Source organism: Brachyhypopomus gauderio, unplaced genomic scaffold (assembly GCF_052324685.1).
Source record: "Brachyhypopomus gauderio isolate BG-103 unplaced genomic scaffold, BGAUD_0.2 sc66, whole genome shotgun sequence".
Lineage (NCBI taxonomy): Eukaryota > Metazoa > Chordata > Actinopteri > Gymnotiformes > Hypopomidae > Brachyhypopomus > Brachyhypopomus gauderio.
In genome coordinates this window covers 774,146-788,013 of record NW_027506887.1, presented here as the reverse complement: position 1 = coordinate 788,013, position 13,868 = coordinate 774,146, and the positions used below count along the sequence as shown (strand labels likewise).

At 42.8% G+C, this 13,868-nt stretch overlaps 3 protein-coding genes across 5 annotated transcripts; 1 reads left to right on the top strand and 2 right to left on the bottom strand.

Moving 5' to 3' along the window:
* Positions 1-231: 231 nt before the first annotated feature.
* hmces (5-hydroxymethylcytosine binding, ES cell specific) lies at positions 232-5,533 on the bottom strand. 3 transcript variants are annotated; one of them, XM_076989249.1, is made up of 8 exons: positions 5,399-5,533; positions 4,679-4,886; positions 4,336-4,479; positions 4,061-4,246; positions 2,642-2,796; positions 2,186-2,378; positions 1,274-1,489; positions 232-979 (listed from the first exon to the last, which is right to left on the bottom strand). In XM_076989249.1, exons 2-7 carry the CDS (start codon positions 4,865-4,867, stop codon positions 1,295-1,297), a joined length of 1,062 nt encoding a protein of 353 aa, XP_076845364.1. In that variant the 5' UTR covers positions 4,868-4,886; positions 5,399-5,533; the 3' UTR covers positions 232-979; positions 1,274-1,294. The 3 variants fall into 3 exon arrangements, with proteins under 3 accessions (XP_076845364.1, XP_076845365.1, XP_076845366.1); XM_076989250.1 differs by having other exon boundaries at positions 4,061-4,141; XM_076989251.1 differs by lacking the exon at positions 4,061-4,246.
* Positions 5,534-5,548: 15 nt separating this feature from the next.
* Positions 5,549-10,594, bottom strand: tada3l (transcriptional adaptor 3 (NGG1 homolog, yeast)-like). The gene is made up of 9 exons (XM_076989248.1): positions 10,526-10,594; positions 9,711-9,944; positions 9,249-9,499; positions 8,992-9,097; positions 8,585-8,717; positions 8,193-8,290; positions 7,784-7,884; positions 7,202-7,393; positions 5,549-6,790 (listed from the first exon to the last, which is right to left on the bottom strand). The coding sequence occupies exons 2-9, from the start codon at positions 9,918-9,920 to the stop codon at positions 6,598-6,600; spliced, it is 1,284 nt and encodes a 427-aa protein (XP_076845363.1). The 5' UTR covers positions 9,921-9,944; positions 10,526-10,594; the 3' UTR covers positions 5,549-6,597.
* A 230-nt stretch (positions 10,595-10,824) lies between these two features.
* On the top strand, positions 10,825-13,810 carry arpc4l (actin related protein 2/3 complex, subunit 4, like). Its single transcript, XM_076989253.1, has 7 exons — positions 10,825-10,956; positions 11,144-11,276; positions 12,069-12,187; positions 12,327-12,438; positions 12,576-12,671; positions 12,869-13,039; positions 13,173-13,810. Exons 2-7 carry the CDS (start codon positions 11,274-11,276, stop codon positions 13,176-13,178), a joined length of 507 nt encoding a protein of 168 aa, XP_076845368.1. The 5' UTR covers positions 10,825-10,956; positions 11,144-11,273; the 3' UTR covers positions 13,179-13,810.
* Positions 13,811-13,868: the final 58 nt, after the last annotated feature.

The following is a 13,868-nucleotide window of genomic DNA, read 5'->3' as shown; positions in this document are numbered from 1 at the left end:
TCCCTCGTCTGCAGAGTGCTTCATGGTCCTGTGTATTAAATTAAATGGTCAAACCAAGAAAGCAGGAAAGCAGGCACTTGAACAGCAATGGGGTATTATTTTTTCTAATAAGTCCCCAAGCACAGTACTATTGTGTAGTTAAGTTGGTATAATTCTGTCGTTTTTTTTTTGGGGGGGGGGGGGTGTAAGCAAATGATCTGATTAGTGACGAGCCAATTCCTTTTTAAAAAATTTGCTCCATCTTGGGATGGCAAGGAAGCACTCGAGTGTTTCACTGTTTATTCAACTTTATCATTCTTATGGTTATCATTTATTAACTGACCTTAATAGGTGGACAAATGTGCGCACACACAGAAGTAACTAGACAATAATAGGGAAGAAACAAAGTATTCATGACAAACCTTTATTACAGCACATTTTCTTCATTTAAAAATTAATGTATTTCCAATAATGAAATTAAAAAAAGGAAAAAACCTTGTTGAATAAACTAGTTTTGTTCAGTGTTTTTTTTAACAGATATGTGGGTAGTAAGTCTTTATTTGGAATGTTTGTAAAATAATGATTCATGAACACATGTAAACAGTATAATGGCATTTACTAAGAAAAATGACTAAAAAGAAAAGGTCTGGACTGAATGTCTAAGAATAAATAAAACACAAATGTTGTAGGTCATGCCAGCCATTTTTGCACTCGCGCTGAGTTCAAGGGTGAAGTGTGAGCAGTCTGGAGGAAATGGTGGAAACTGGCCGCTATCAGCCTGCTCCACAAATCTCTTGCTCAAACAACACCTGAGGATTGGCACTGTTGAACTGCGTGTTTCAGATCTTCTCCTCTTGCAGTGCAACACTCAAGACGGTTCAGCTCAAGCAAGCGAAGCGTGTTAACGGAACCAGCGCTTCCTTTGCCGGTCTTGTTGCTCTAGGTGGTAACGGGTACTAACTGAACACCGGAGTTTGTGTTGAGGCTCATCTGGCATCATCTAAAAGACAAAGACACACAGTTTGTTCTTTTAGCCAGTTCAGGCAGTTCACTATGGACAAAGCAGGAGTCGATCATAAGATGCTAATGGGTCTTAGTGCAGTGGCATATGCTGTAAAATACTTCCCACCTTACACATTTTTACTGTAATTGAACATACAAGCTTAAGTTATTGATTATTGGGAAAGCGATCTACTTAAGAGTCAGCAAGCAAGGCAAGATTAATCAACACACTGATTGTAAATCCGGAAACATATCTGCTGTAATGCTCAGTGTCGCACGTTCAAAAACAAACCTGAGACAGACTGAACAATCACTAAGTTCTTGGTTTCTTGCAGACACCGTGTCCCAGCAGCCACTGCTGCAGCGGTCCGATGGGTTTAGCCTGTTTCTCTGAGGGTGTGTTTTCTTCAGTTCCCATGGTGTCATCGTCAGGTTCTTTCCTCTTCCTGGGTGAGCCACTCTTCAGCCAGCTCATCAGCATCTTACTGCTGGCAGAGGCCTGAGGAGTCTGGATTAGACAGAGTGAAGGGAGAGGTGTTCAGTGAGCCAGGAGTCTGGATTAGATAGTTTGAAGGGAGAGGTGTTCAGTGAGCCAGGGATCTGGATTAGATAGTTTGAAGGGAGAGGTGTTCAGTGAGCCAGGGATCTGGATTAGATAGTTTGAAGGGAGAGGTGTTCAGTGAGCCAGGAGTCTGGATTAGATCGTTTGAAGGGAGAGGTGTTCAGTGAGCCAGGAGTCTGGATTAGATCGTTTGAAGGGAGAGGTGTTCAGTGAGCCAGGGATCTGGATTAGATAGTTTGAAGGGAGAGGTGTTCAGTGAGCCAGGGATCTGGATTAGATAGTTTGAAGGGAGAGGTGTTCAGTGAGCCAGGAGTCTGGATTAGATCGTTTGAAGGGAGAGGTGTTCAGTGAGCCATGAGTCACAAAGGAGACTAAGGTGGAGATGTGGTAATGATTATATGACAGTAGCTACTGCAACTGAAATTAAATGGCAGTTTAAATATTTTGCATGACAATGCTTAGCTTTCGTTGAACACATCTGTAATAGTGTAATACAATTTTAAAAGGGCCTTTTTAGTATAATTATATAGCAGTATGAAAGCTATAATCACTGTATATCATTAATGTGTCAAGATGTTTATTGATATTTAAATCAATCATTTATTGATTTTTCATCTGAGAATCTACGGAGGACACAGGTACCTTCTTGAGGGCAGGGTCCAGGGGCTGCAGGCACTCGGGCGAGTTGTTGCGGGAGTTGTTAACGAGGGAGGAGACGGGGTGAAAGGTCAGACAGGACTTGGACTTCAGCAGTTTCAGGGCTTCCAGTGATCGCACTTCTCCAAAGTCCAGCCATCGTCTCACTTCCTCCTCTCCCTCCAGAATGGCAGGCATTCTGTCACACACACACACACACACACACACACACACAGGAGCCAGACTCTTGTTTACACTTAAAAGTAGACATTGATCTTCATTATACAAGGTGATATTAACATCAGTAATGATGCATAAATCTAATACTAAACAATATTAAATGTATTAAAAACTAAATTTCAAAAACTTATTTATAACTAAATTCTTTAGAAACATCCCTGTTCTACTCTTTAGGCTTTAAACTTGTTGCTCACTTACTATTTATTCAACATTGTAGTATACCTGTCATGGATGTTTTGTATGTTTTCTGAAGCATCCACAGTGATCACAGTGTAAGTGTACAGAACTTCACCACCACCAGGGGGCGACCAGCAGTCAAACAGCCCTGCGATGGTGAGCAGGCGCCATCCTGCCCACTCGCTGCTCTCATCATCATCCTGTCAAAGACAAAACAGAGCACTGAACAGACCTTGTATGATCTACACTCACCAGCCACCGGCAGCAACTCAATGCATTTAGGCATGTAGACATGGCCAAGACGATCTGCTGTAGTTCAAACCGAGAATCGGAATGGGGAAGAGAGGTGATTTAAGGTGATTTAAGTGACTTTGAACGTGGCATGGTAGTTGATGCCACACGGGCTGGTCTGTATTTTAGAATACAGTATTTTAGAAACTGCTGATTTACTGGGATTTTATACACAACCATCTCTAGGGTTTACAGAGAATGGTCTGAAAAAGAGAAAATATCCAGTGAGTGGCAGTTCTGTGGGTGCAAATGCCTTGTTGATGCCAGAGGTCAGAGGAGAATGGCCAGACTGGTTCAAGCTGATAGAACAGCAACAGTAACTGAAATAACCAGTCGTTACAATCAAGGCATGCAGAAGAGCATCTCTGAACGCACAACACGTCAAACCTCGAGGCGGATGGGCTACAGCAGCAGAAGACCACGCCGGGTGCCACTCCTGTCAGGCTCACCAAAATTGGACAATAGAAGATTGGAAAAACGTTGCCTGATCTGATGAGTCTCTATATCTGCTGCAACATTCAGATGGTAGGGCATCAAAATTTGGCATAAACAACATGAAAGCATGGATCCATCCTGCCTTGTATCAATGGATCAGGCTGGTGGTGGTGGTGCAATGGTGTGGGGGATATTTTCCTGGCACAATTTGGGTCAATTAGTACCAATTGAGCGTCGTGTCAACGCAACAGCCTACCCGATTATAGTTGCTGACCATGTCCATCCCTTTATGACCACAGTGAACCCATCTTCTGATGGCTACTTCCAGCAGGATTACGTGCCACGTCATAAAGCGGGAATCATGTCAGACTGGTTTCTTGAACATGACAACGAGTTCACTGTACTCGAATGGCCTCCACAGCCACCAGATCTCAATCCAATAGAGCACATTTGTAATGTGGTGGAACAGGAGATTTGCAACATGGATGTGCAGCTGACAAATCTGCATCAACAGCGTGATGCTATCATGTCAATATGGACCAGACTTTCTGAGGAATGTTTCAAGCACCTTGTTTAATCTATGCCACAAAGGATTAAGGCAGTTCTGAAGGCGGTAGCAAGGTGTACCTAATAAAGTGGCCGGTGAGTGTATGAAGTCAATGATCTCATATAAGGATTACACTCCCACTAAAATACATTCCTCCGGCTTAGTAAAGTTCCAATATTCAGCTGTCTCACCTCTCTCCCTCCTTGGCTCACACTCAGTGTGTTGTGCCCTCCCTGTGTGCACTGCTGGCTGGGCCCTGGTGCTCCCTGGCTCTGGGGGAAATAGATGAAGAAAGGCTGCTTGTCTTTCCCGTGCCGCCTCCACTCGTAGAAGCCGTCGGCCAGAATGACACAACGCTGCCCTTTCAACAGGGGGTCCTGAAGCCCAAAATGAACTTGAAATGCACACAGTCACAAAACGATCCCCCAACTCTAAACACCATGGGCAGAATTGGCTATGGCTGTACCTTATATGACTTTTTCTCCAGCAAGTTCTCGCTGCGACAGTTGGAGGTGCTGTACTGCATCTTGCTGGGGTCGCTCTCCTTGAACCATGCGGGCACAAGACCCCACCGCATCGTTGCCAAGACACACTCATCCACTGGGGCATCCTGACATCAAGAACAAGGCTAACATTAATTAATCCCTACCAATAATTTCAGGTGTTAATTAGAGCCATATATGCTAGAGATTTATAACGAGCTCTTGTTTTATTTTAGTATCATTGTGTTAACGCAAATATTTACTTGTATCTTTAAATGAACACAGACTGGCATGAGATCACTGACAGACTGTTTGATAGCACCTTGCCTTATTAAAGTGACGATTAGACAGCAGAACCGGGCTGAAAGACTGAGGACTCTTATTGTAGGACGGTCTGTATTTGTCTGCATCGCCGTCCCTCCATTTTGGCCGCTGGCGATGCCCGGTTCGGTTCTGATAACGGGAGGCGCACCGCAGCTCATTCGGGGCGAGAGTGCAAGCAGTTCTTCCGCACATCTTTAGATCCTACATGTCACTGAAGAGGAAAAATACATAATATATATAATCATCAACAAATCAGTATAGAGCACAGGTCGTTCAGCAACACTAACACTTAACTAGCACTTATTAGGCAAAGGTTCAGCAGTTATTTGCGATTGCCAAAGCGAAATTACGACCAGATTTGAGCTGCTATGCCATCTGCATGAGTAGCTATATTGATTAATATGTTTCATTTTTAACATCACTAGCTAGCAATGCGGATATTGCCATAGACTTAATCTTTAAGTGTATCGCTAAGCGTTCGTTCGTCAGCCTTATTTAAAACGACAAAGGTTACAATCAAAGATTACGTTTTTGACAGTTAGCTAACTAGGTTAGCCAAGTACACCCGCTAGCTAAGGAGCTACCAAGCTAATGCTACACATACCAATCTATCGTTAATCGCTAGCTTTCGTTTGCTAGCGTTGATGCTGCTTTACGATTTTTTTTTACAAGCAGCACGTTATACACGAAGTATACACACAAGACTCATATTTAGTGACTTACTTGAATGAGAGTTTTATTCAGGGTCTCCCTACACTGTCGAATGGCGAGCTAGGTAGCTAACGCTAGCTAGTTTTTTGAAACAGCTAGCTTAGGTTAGCCAGCGGCCCCCAAAGCCCTGGAGTAACGAACCTGTCCGATATGACGCCCAACAAGCGCTCACCCTATTTATTAACGTTTTATAGGTTTACACGCAGAGTAACACACGTCAAAATGCCAGAAACATACTAACTTACTAAATCGACAATACCATGGTGGACAATACCATCTTTTTGCTTACAAAAACAACAACAAAAAACATTTAACCATTTAGAGAACCACCATCAATATTCTGACGGAATAAATGTCTTCATTTCAATGCAGTCCATTTTCTCTAATCCGTCCATTCCGAATAAACAAAATGTAATCAAAATAACATGCACCCGCAAAATATTTTATCATATAACTGAAACAGTAACAATCATTGCTGGTAACTGCTTGCATTTGGGAACTGTACAAAAAAGGCAAATGTGGCAAGACACCAGGACTCATGGGTATCAGCTCAGTATAGGAGTGCACGCTTGAGGATCAGCTTCACACTCCTCGCAATGTTCTGTTCATTGGGGTATGACAGGCTAAGGGGGGAATCGGGGAGCTGATCCCAGGTCAGCACTCTTGTTCAGAAGCTTTGCCCACAGAACTCCTGAGCTCAGGTACCATCATGATTGGCTTCATCACAGTAGTTAAGTGTCAGTGAGCGGTTTCTTAGTGAACACGATCTAGTTTAATGGGGAATGTTCAGGGCTGGTTCTTAACCTGGTTTAAAACTAGCCAATGCCTGGAATTTTATTGGTTTTTAACTCAGCTCGAAGATATACACAAAAAGGTGAAAGCTTCCAAGTCCAGTTTAGATTTTGTTGAAGAATAACAATTTCTATTTGTTAAACATCTTTGGGGTACACTGTTGTGGTGCTGCATCACATCTTGGTGATTCTGTGTTATGGTCATTCATTCAAACTGTTGGCATATACAGTAGTCTTAACTGGCCGTCTTCCCCAGGCTAGAGTCAGCCCTGGTATTGGTCTAGGTCCACATCGTTGGTTGGCTTGGTGCCAGTGAGCTGGCTGACCTTATTATTTACTCCAGTCCCCAGGACAAACCAGCACACAAGTCAGTGCAGAGCTGGGCAGTCCATCTGTGTTATGTGGATGTTTTTGTTTGTTTTATCCATCCAGCAGTTTGAGAATGCTCTCCCTTTCTTTCAGTGCTTTCCATGCCTGGTCCTTCTCCTTCTTCGTCGGGGTGCGTTTCTTTTGTCTGGCAGCCATAATGCGTCGGAAGGCCTCCATCACCTCGTTGTCGGCAACTCGGACCCGCTGGCGAAGCTCCTGCTTCCTCATCTCCTCCCGTGCCAAGCTGTGGACCAAACAGACACAAATGTTGAGAAATCGTAGACCTAGAGAACCACACAGCAGGCACACCCAAGATGGGAGATGATACATCACCAAAATAAGAACTGCCAGGGGATCTGGCTTTGGAAATAAGCCTCTGATCAAACTAGGAACTTGAGATTCAGGTTGGATGTTTAAGTGATCTATTATTTAGTAAGGAAACAATCCATGTTTCAGCACTTTATGGGACTTAAGTAAAGGTGAAAGAAGTTAAGAGATTATTGCTCCTTGTTACATTCGGAGAGTTCCAGAAACAAAATAGTAATGTTTTGATTGTCTAACTGAATTCTTTAAATGAAATCCATGAAATCAAAGTATTATTAACGCAGTTGTAATTAAAAGGGATTAAATAAGATGTGTTGGTGGCCCATCTCACTGAAGCAGCTCCTGCTTGCGTGTACGGTTGCGGGCACTCAAAGCCTTGAGTTCCGTCTGCCTCTTCTGGAGCTCCGCTAGCACCTCGTCCTCAGAGTCTCCCGCGGTACCCTGCCGTTCCTCAGAGTCCAGCAGGCCATGAGACACCAGCTCTTCCTTAATTCGAGCCTCCAGTGATCGTGTGTGGGGCACACTGCCGGGATGGAGGGAGAGACAAAGACATGCACAGCATGGTTACCTCCAAGAATAGCTGGACTCTGCAATTCAGGTCTTTTGGCTTGGACACCACAATTACCATGCAAAAATGTGCATTCGTTTTAAATTTTTATATTTAAACAGCTTTTAAACTGACATCAACAGCTTTCAATGTGTCACTTTAAATTCAGGATTACAAAAATAAAAAAAATGAACCAAATATAACCAGTACTGAGGGGTTATATAAAGTTGGAGCAGTGATTACAGAATGCTTTGAGCGAGGTGAGGAATTTACTGCTGGCTATGCTCATATTCCACACACCTCGATTCCTTTCCCGAACACTGACACGTATACTCTCTCCACAGAGAAGCTATGGGCCACGTGTACCTGAAAGGTTTTCCCTGGCTGCGGGGTGATGTTCCTGCCCCCTCATCCTTAACCGGGATATCTGGGATGGGGGAGTCCTCCATGGGGGATATAATATTCTCCTGCAAGAGAACCCATTCATTGAAACCAGTCAAATTAACATTAGTTTTAATGGAAAACATTATTTACAGTGACTTAGAGGTTGCTTTTGTTCAGCTCCCAAAAGTCTATTCTGTAGTGTTCAATTACCCTGGATCACCAAAGACTTGAGATTGGGAATTTCTTACTTTAAAAGTAAAAAACTGCTAAGGGTTTTGGTGCTGAAACAAAAACGGCTTATGAATCACAACAGCACCAACAAAGGGCGCTTCCCAACCAGAGCCGTTTTTCGAGTTGAAGCAGGTCAGTGTGTTGTATGCAGATGACCCACCTCCACCAGGGCTTGCAGCAGGCGCTGTGTCAGGGGGCCAAATGGACAACCGTCCTCCTCATGCTGGGCTTCAGACTTCTTCAGGAGGGCATCCACATCTGCAAAGACCAAAACAGGTTCATGCAGTTTCGTACAGACAGAAAATTTTCTGAACACCACAAGAATGTATTCCATAAATTTTCTGTAAACAACTTCCTAAACTTTTGTTTTTTAATTCTACATAAATAAAATGATGTATTTTCATTTGTGCCTCAGAGAGGACATACTATAAAATCACAGCTTGGTGTTATGACAACAGAGGTGTTGCAGTAAGTCGCTTGGTATTCAAAGAAGAGGCTTCCAAAGCCACATTCTCTGATATCCATGGAAAAGAATGTCCATGTGAGAGCTACCTTTGGCATCTATCTCAGAAAGGGGACCCAAGAGGCTTTTCTTCTTGTCATTGGCTCGTGCTCCCTCTCTCTGCTCCTCTAGCATGTCCTCCTGAGCCCAGCGCTGAGAATAGTGCTTTCCCAGAGCTGGAATCTGACAGACAGACAAACATGGAGACACACACACACACACACACACACACACACACACACACACATACACCCAAACATACACCTCAGTGTGAATTTAATCAGGTATAACACACAGCCTTTTACCAAGATTTCAAACCGAACCAAACCGACTTGGTACAATCTAAGTTAATCCCTGCTGGATTCATTTGGCCCTCATCTGGGTTTAGGAGATTAGATTGCTTGCTTCTTTTTTTTACATAAACTGCTTTGATAAACTGCTTTATTGGTGGAGTTACCTTGTAGTACTCTCCTTCATCTTCAGGGGGTTTTAGAAGCTCTTCAAGAACTCTGATCTCTTCATTGGTGATGTCTGCACAGTAGGGTTCCACTGACGCCCAGAATCTGAAACACAAGCACCCACATTTATATTATGTACACTGATACAGGAGTCTGAGTTTAAGAACAAGTTTTAGTTGTAATTTTCATTCTATATAATGCTATCTTCATGAACTATTAACTAATGAAATGAGTCATTATTGGAATTCCTGCCGACCTGTTAGGTGCGTCATTTTTGGGGTTGCGGGGTATGTCCTGTGGATCCTCACTGAATTCATATTCCTGAACTTTGGGTTGCAGGTTCTTGGACTTTGGCCTACCGGGGCCGGGTCCGGGCCCATGACCAGCTTTACCCTCCAACTTTTGCTTCTTAGGCTTGGGATGACGAGAGGAGGCAGAGAGATCTGCATCTTTGCTTAGCTTTAGAAACCTTTTGTCACCTTTTTTGTCCTGCCAATCTGTCAGAATCTATTTGGAAAGAGCAAAAGTAAGTTCAGTACTGTCATGGGCTGGAAAACGTGAAAAAAGAAAGAAAGGATAGAGAAAATCAAGAGTTGGAGACATAGTGGGTAAGAATGAAAGCCAAGCTGTAAAGAGGGTGGAAGAAGAGAAAGATAAAATGCAGAGACTGATAGAGTTAAGAGACAGTTGCGAACAAGTTCCCAAGGATCTGACTGACCTGCCTCTGCTCTTCCAGTGCTCTAAGTCGGCGGCTAGCTGAGGAGAGTAGGGTCTCCAGCTCCAACTGCAGCGTATCCAGCTCTTCAATCCCAATGCCATCGTCCTCTGAACGGCCCAACACAGCAGTATAGCGTGGACACACTTTCACATGTTCCACTGGCTTAAAGTCATAGTACTTGAGTGGGGGACAGTCCTTCAGTTCACTCATCCTCTCAGTTACAGGTCACTGGAACTGCGAGGGGAACAATAATCGTCATTTAATGGACTACAAAAAACATACAGCCTTATGTATTCTTAGATCGGTGATTCAGAAGTTAAAATATCGTATGAACTAGTCAGTGTGACTTTTCATAACCAAGTGATTACATTTGTAAATCTGAGCACACATAATTGCAACGATAACCGCAACGCGGCGAGGAGTTTCCCAGCTAACCAGTTAGCTAGTCAGCAAGTAAGCTAACGCCAAATTGTATACAGCTTTTTTGATAGGCTGTGGTTTTATGAGAGTTTTGTAAACTGTCGAGTAACACCTAACCCCACAAAATGTGCTAGTATTCATACGACAACACAATAACGGTTATGCAGCAGGTACGTGGAGATGGCCAACGCCAGTTAGCTAGCATAGCTAAACTACGTTCGTTCTAGCTGGCGTGTGCAAGTAAAACCATCAACGATAAACCGGTTTCTTATTCACTACGAATGTGTGAAACCCGAAATATATTTGGTTTGGTTTCGACAATTTGGCTATAGAGAGGTATGTAAATTCACCATCCCTTACAAGAATTTATTCAAAATATCGACATTATTATTTACCTCCTAGAAGGGGCATCCATTACTGACTATACCATTTAGGGGAATGGGGGACGTGTGGCGCATTCTAATAAGACTTCATAGTCAAGTAATGTAGACTTTATGGACTGTAGAGAAAATGACAAGCAAGGTGCGTATGCATTTCATGATTTGTTTTCTCATTCTCAGTAAACTTTGACAGTATCAAAGAATGATGCCCCTATATGAATGCTAAGAATTCCGAAATGGTACGTTCCTATCACAGCTGTGACTCAACCATTTAAAAGCAATAACGCTAAGTTACTTAAGCAAAATGCGACAGTGATGTTTTCATCTAATAATTCATATTAATCAGGACATCTCCGAAAAAGTAAATTGATACACTGCATCCTTAAACACAAACAAATTGAAAATATCTGACTACTGGCCATATATGGAAGAAAACGCGAATCAAGGTAAGTTTGTCCCTGCCAGTGTTACCGTAATGTGAGTAATTGCGGGGATGATTTTCTTCAAGTAGTTACTTATCGAGCTGTTTACCATTCTATTACGTTTGGCACAATTTTTAATATGTGTGCTTCTGTATAGACAACTGCCGCGGGTATTATACAAACTGTTGTATTATTTGTTCTCGTTATATAGCCTGTAAAGTCCAGCAAAGACTGCGGTGTGCGCCGATACTACATAGATAGAGACGGAGGCCGGAAGCGCACGAGGGCGTCTCCTCGCAACGTGACGTAAATACTTCCGCCTTCCTCAAAAGACCTCGAAGATGGTAAGATATTTTCTCCTTTATCAAACCGCCAATGTTGATATTTTATTTCTGCCTTGGGATTGATCGTTGAGTTGAAATTCAGTAGCCATGCTATTCGTGATTATTAGACCACATACTATATGGTTGAACGTAGCTGAGGTCGAATGATGTAGGTAGCCAACTAGTACATTCATGCCCAAGTCCGTATTTGTGCTACTGCTAGCGCGCTAACGCTACTTAGCTAGCATGCATGTCGGGACAAATACTCAATATATATTATAAACGTTACTCTACTGGTTTCGTAGACAACATGCATCTTGTAAAATCTGAATTGCAGCATTACCATACCAGTTCTTTGAGTGATTTGGGTTGAATTCATTCGCGTTTGTCAGCTAAGTGATTAGGTGATTACAGTGTTGCTCCCTGTCATCGACAAATGAAAGATGTGCGCTAGAGACAGACGCTTCACCTCATCAAACCTGTTACCATAACTGGGTGTATTAGTAACTAGTGCTGTTCAAATCAACCCTGTTACCATAACTGGGTGTATTAGTAACTAGTGCTGTTCAAATCAACCCTGTTACCATAACTGGGTGTATTAGTAACTAGTGCTGTTCAAATCAACCCTGTTACCATAACTGGGTGTATTAGTAACTAGTGCTGTTCATGCGATCGGAACAGTAACCAGGAAGACATTAGCTGCACCGGCAGTCCAGATCTGAATGTTTGAGAACTCCGTCTGGTCAGGTTATTCACTTCACAAGGTCCAACAAGCACCGTTTGACTTTTTTACCTGATTTTTTATTTTACCAGACGGCGACTTTGCGTCCATACCTGAACGCAGTGCGCGCCACCTTGCAAGCAGCCCTGTGTTTGGAGAACTTCTCCAGTCAAGTGGTGGAACGGCACAACAAACCAGAGGTAGAGGTTAGGTGAGTCATTCAGAGATAGGCATTTATTTAAGTAGATGGGACGTTAAGGTGGCTTTTCAGATTAAACATGCAGTTCGCTTCATTCAGTGGTGTGGTGACTGACATAACATTATTCTTACAAGTTGATCTCTCATTATAGGAGCAGCAAAGAGCTACTATTGCAGCCAGTGGTGATCAGCCGCAATGATAAAGAGAAGGTTCTGATAGAGGGTTCCATTAATTCAGTGCGGATCAGCATCGCTGTCAAGCAGGTAAGAAATTTAACTTGTTCTGCAGTGATTTTTGTATTTATGCACTGAGAGTATTCCTCAGGCAGCATGGAGCTGTGCTAGACATGTTCATGAACCAGTTTTAGACCTCAGTAAAAAGGCCATGATGTTCCATACAGGCAGATGAGATCGAGAAGATCCTGTGCCATAAATTCATGCGTTTCATGATGATGAGAGCGGAAAATTTCTACATTCTGAGAAGGAAACCTGTGGAGGTGAGAGACGCGGGACGAAGACACAAAGAATTATTGGATTAATAACATCACATTAGACCTACAATCCAAATTTCAGAAAGGAATGTTAATTTTATTTATTTGTGCAAAAATGTTTAGGCACAAACGCATAAGAGTGAGCTCATGCAGCATTATGACTGTGGCAGCATTTCATATCCCCTTATGTTCTCACTCATCAGGGCTATGACATCAGCTTCCTCATCACCAACTTCCACACGGAGCAGATGTACAAACATAAACTGGTGGACTTCGTCATCCATTTCATGGAGGAGATTGACAAGGAGATTAGTGAGATGAAGCTAGCTGTCAACGCCCGTGCCCGAATCGTTGCTGAGGAGTTCCTGAAAAATGTATACATTTCTTTTTTTTTTCTTTCTTAATTTGTTGAATGTGTCTTATTAGCCGGAGATAAAGTCGTCAGCATGCTGACGCTATGACCAACCACTGCAGTTGTATTTCACCACATGGTTTTTGCCTTCACAGTTTTGAGAACCACCTCTGCGTCGTTTATATTCATGTGACTTGGCCGTCGCCGTGGTTCCCGTGGAGAGAGGCATCGCAGACTCCGCAGGCAAAAGGGGAGAAGCTTATTGAGAGTTAAGAACCAATCGGCAAAAAGAACCACAGGCACGAGTGACCAATCCCGCGATGCCGCATGCAGTGTGCCCTTTGCCTTCCCATATTTTGTTAAAGGTGCTTCTTGTTCCCATGGATATTGATTGTACATTTAAACAAAAAATATTAACCCCCATTTTCTGTTCAGAGGGAGGAAAAAAAACAAGGTCAAGGCAGGTCCTTAAAAGTATTATCCAAAATTAATATTGATGGGCACAGGAAATACTGTTAACACATTGTAAAGTCTGCAGTGGCTTGTAATCTGTCTTTTATATACATGTAATCCATGGGGGGGGGGGGGTGTTTTTTTTTTATTTTTATTATTATTTTTGTTATTAAAGATCAAACTTCAATGTTGGTGGCATCACAAAGCAAACTGAAACATGGATGTTTATAATATTTTGACACAGCCAGCCTCTGATATAAATGCAGGTGAAAACTGAGTGAATAAAATGTGATACTGATGGTAGTGGTAAAACAATAAAATTATATTGCGCTTTCTGTAACCCACGGGTTTCTTTCCCCAGTAGGGAAGAGGGTGGCTTGTCAAATTCCTTTTGAGGA

Excerpts from the sequence above, each read along its gene's own strand:
- hmces (XM_076989249.1), bottom strand. The coding sequence starts at position 4,867 with ATGTGCGGAAGAACTGCTTGCACTCTCGCCCCGAATGAGCTGCGGTGC. Across the intron at positions 2,797-4,060 it reads TGAGCCAAGGAGGGAGAGAG|GATGATGATGAGAGCAGCGA; the intron begins GTGAGACAGCTG and ends TGTCTTTGACAG. Across the intron at positions 1,490-2,185 it reads TGGACCCTGCCCTCAAGAAG|ACTCCTCAGGCCTCTGCCAG; the intron begins GTACCTGTGTCC and ends TGTCTAATCCAG.
- tada3l (XM_076989248.1), bottom strand. The coding sequence starts at position 9,920 with ATGAGTGAACTGAAGGACTGTCCCCCACTCAAGTACTATGACTTTAAG. Across the intron at positions 9,098-9,248 it reads AAAAATGACGCACCTAACAG|ATTCTGGGCGTCAGTGGAAC; the intron begins GTCGGCAGGAAT and ends CTTGTGTTTCAG. Across the intron at positions 7,885-8,192 it reads TGCTGCAAGCCCTGGTGGAG|GAGAATATTATATCCCCCAT; the intron begins GTGGGTCATCTG and ends GTTCTCTTGCAG.
- arpc4l (XM_076989253.1), top strand. Across the intron at positions 12,188-12,326 it reads AAACCAGAGGTAGAGGTTAG|GAGCAGCAAAGAGCTACTAT; the intron begins GTGAGTCATTCA and ends CTCTCATTATAG. Across the intron at positions 12,439-12,575 it reads TCAGCATCGCTGTCAAGCAG|GCAGATGAGATCGAGAAGAT; the intron begins GTAAGAAATTTA and ends TGTTCCATACAG.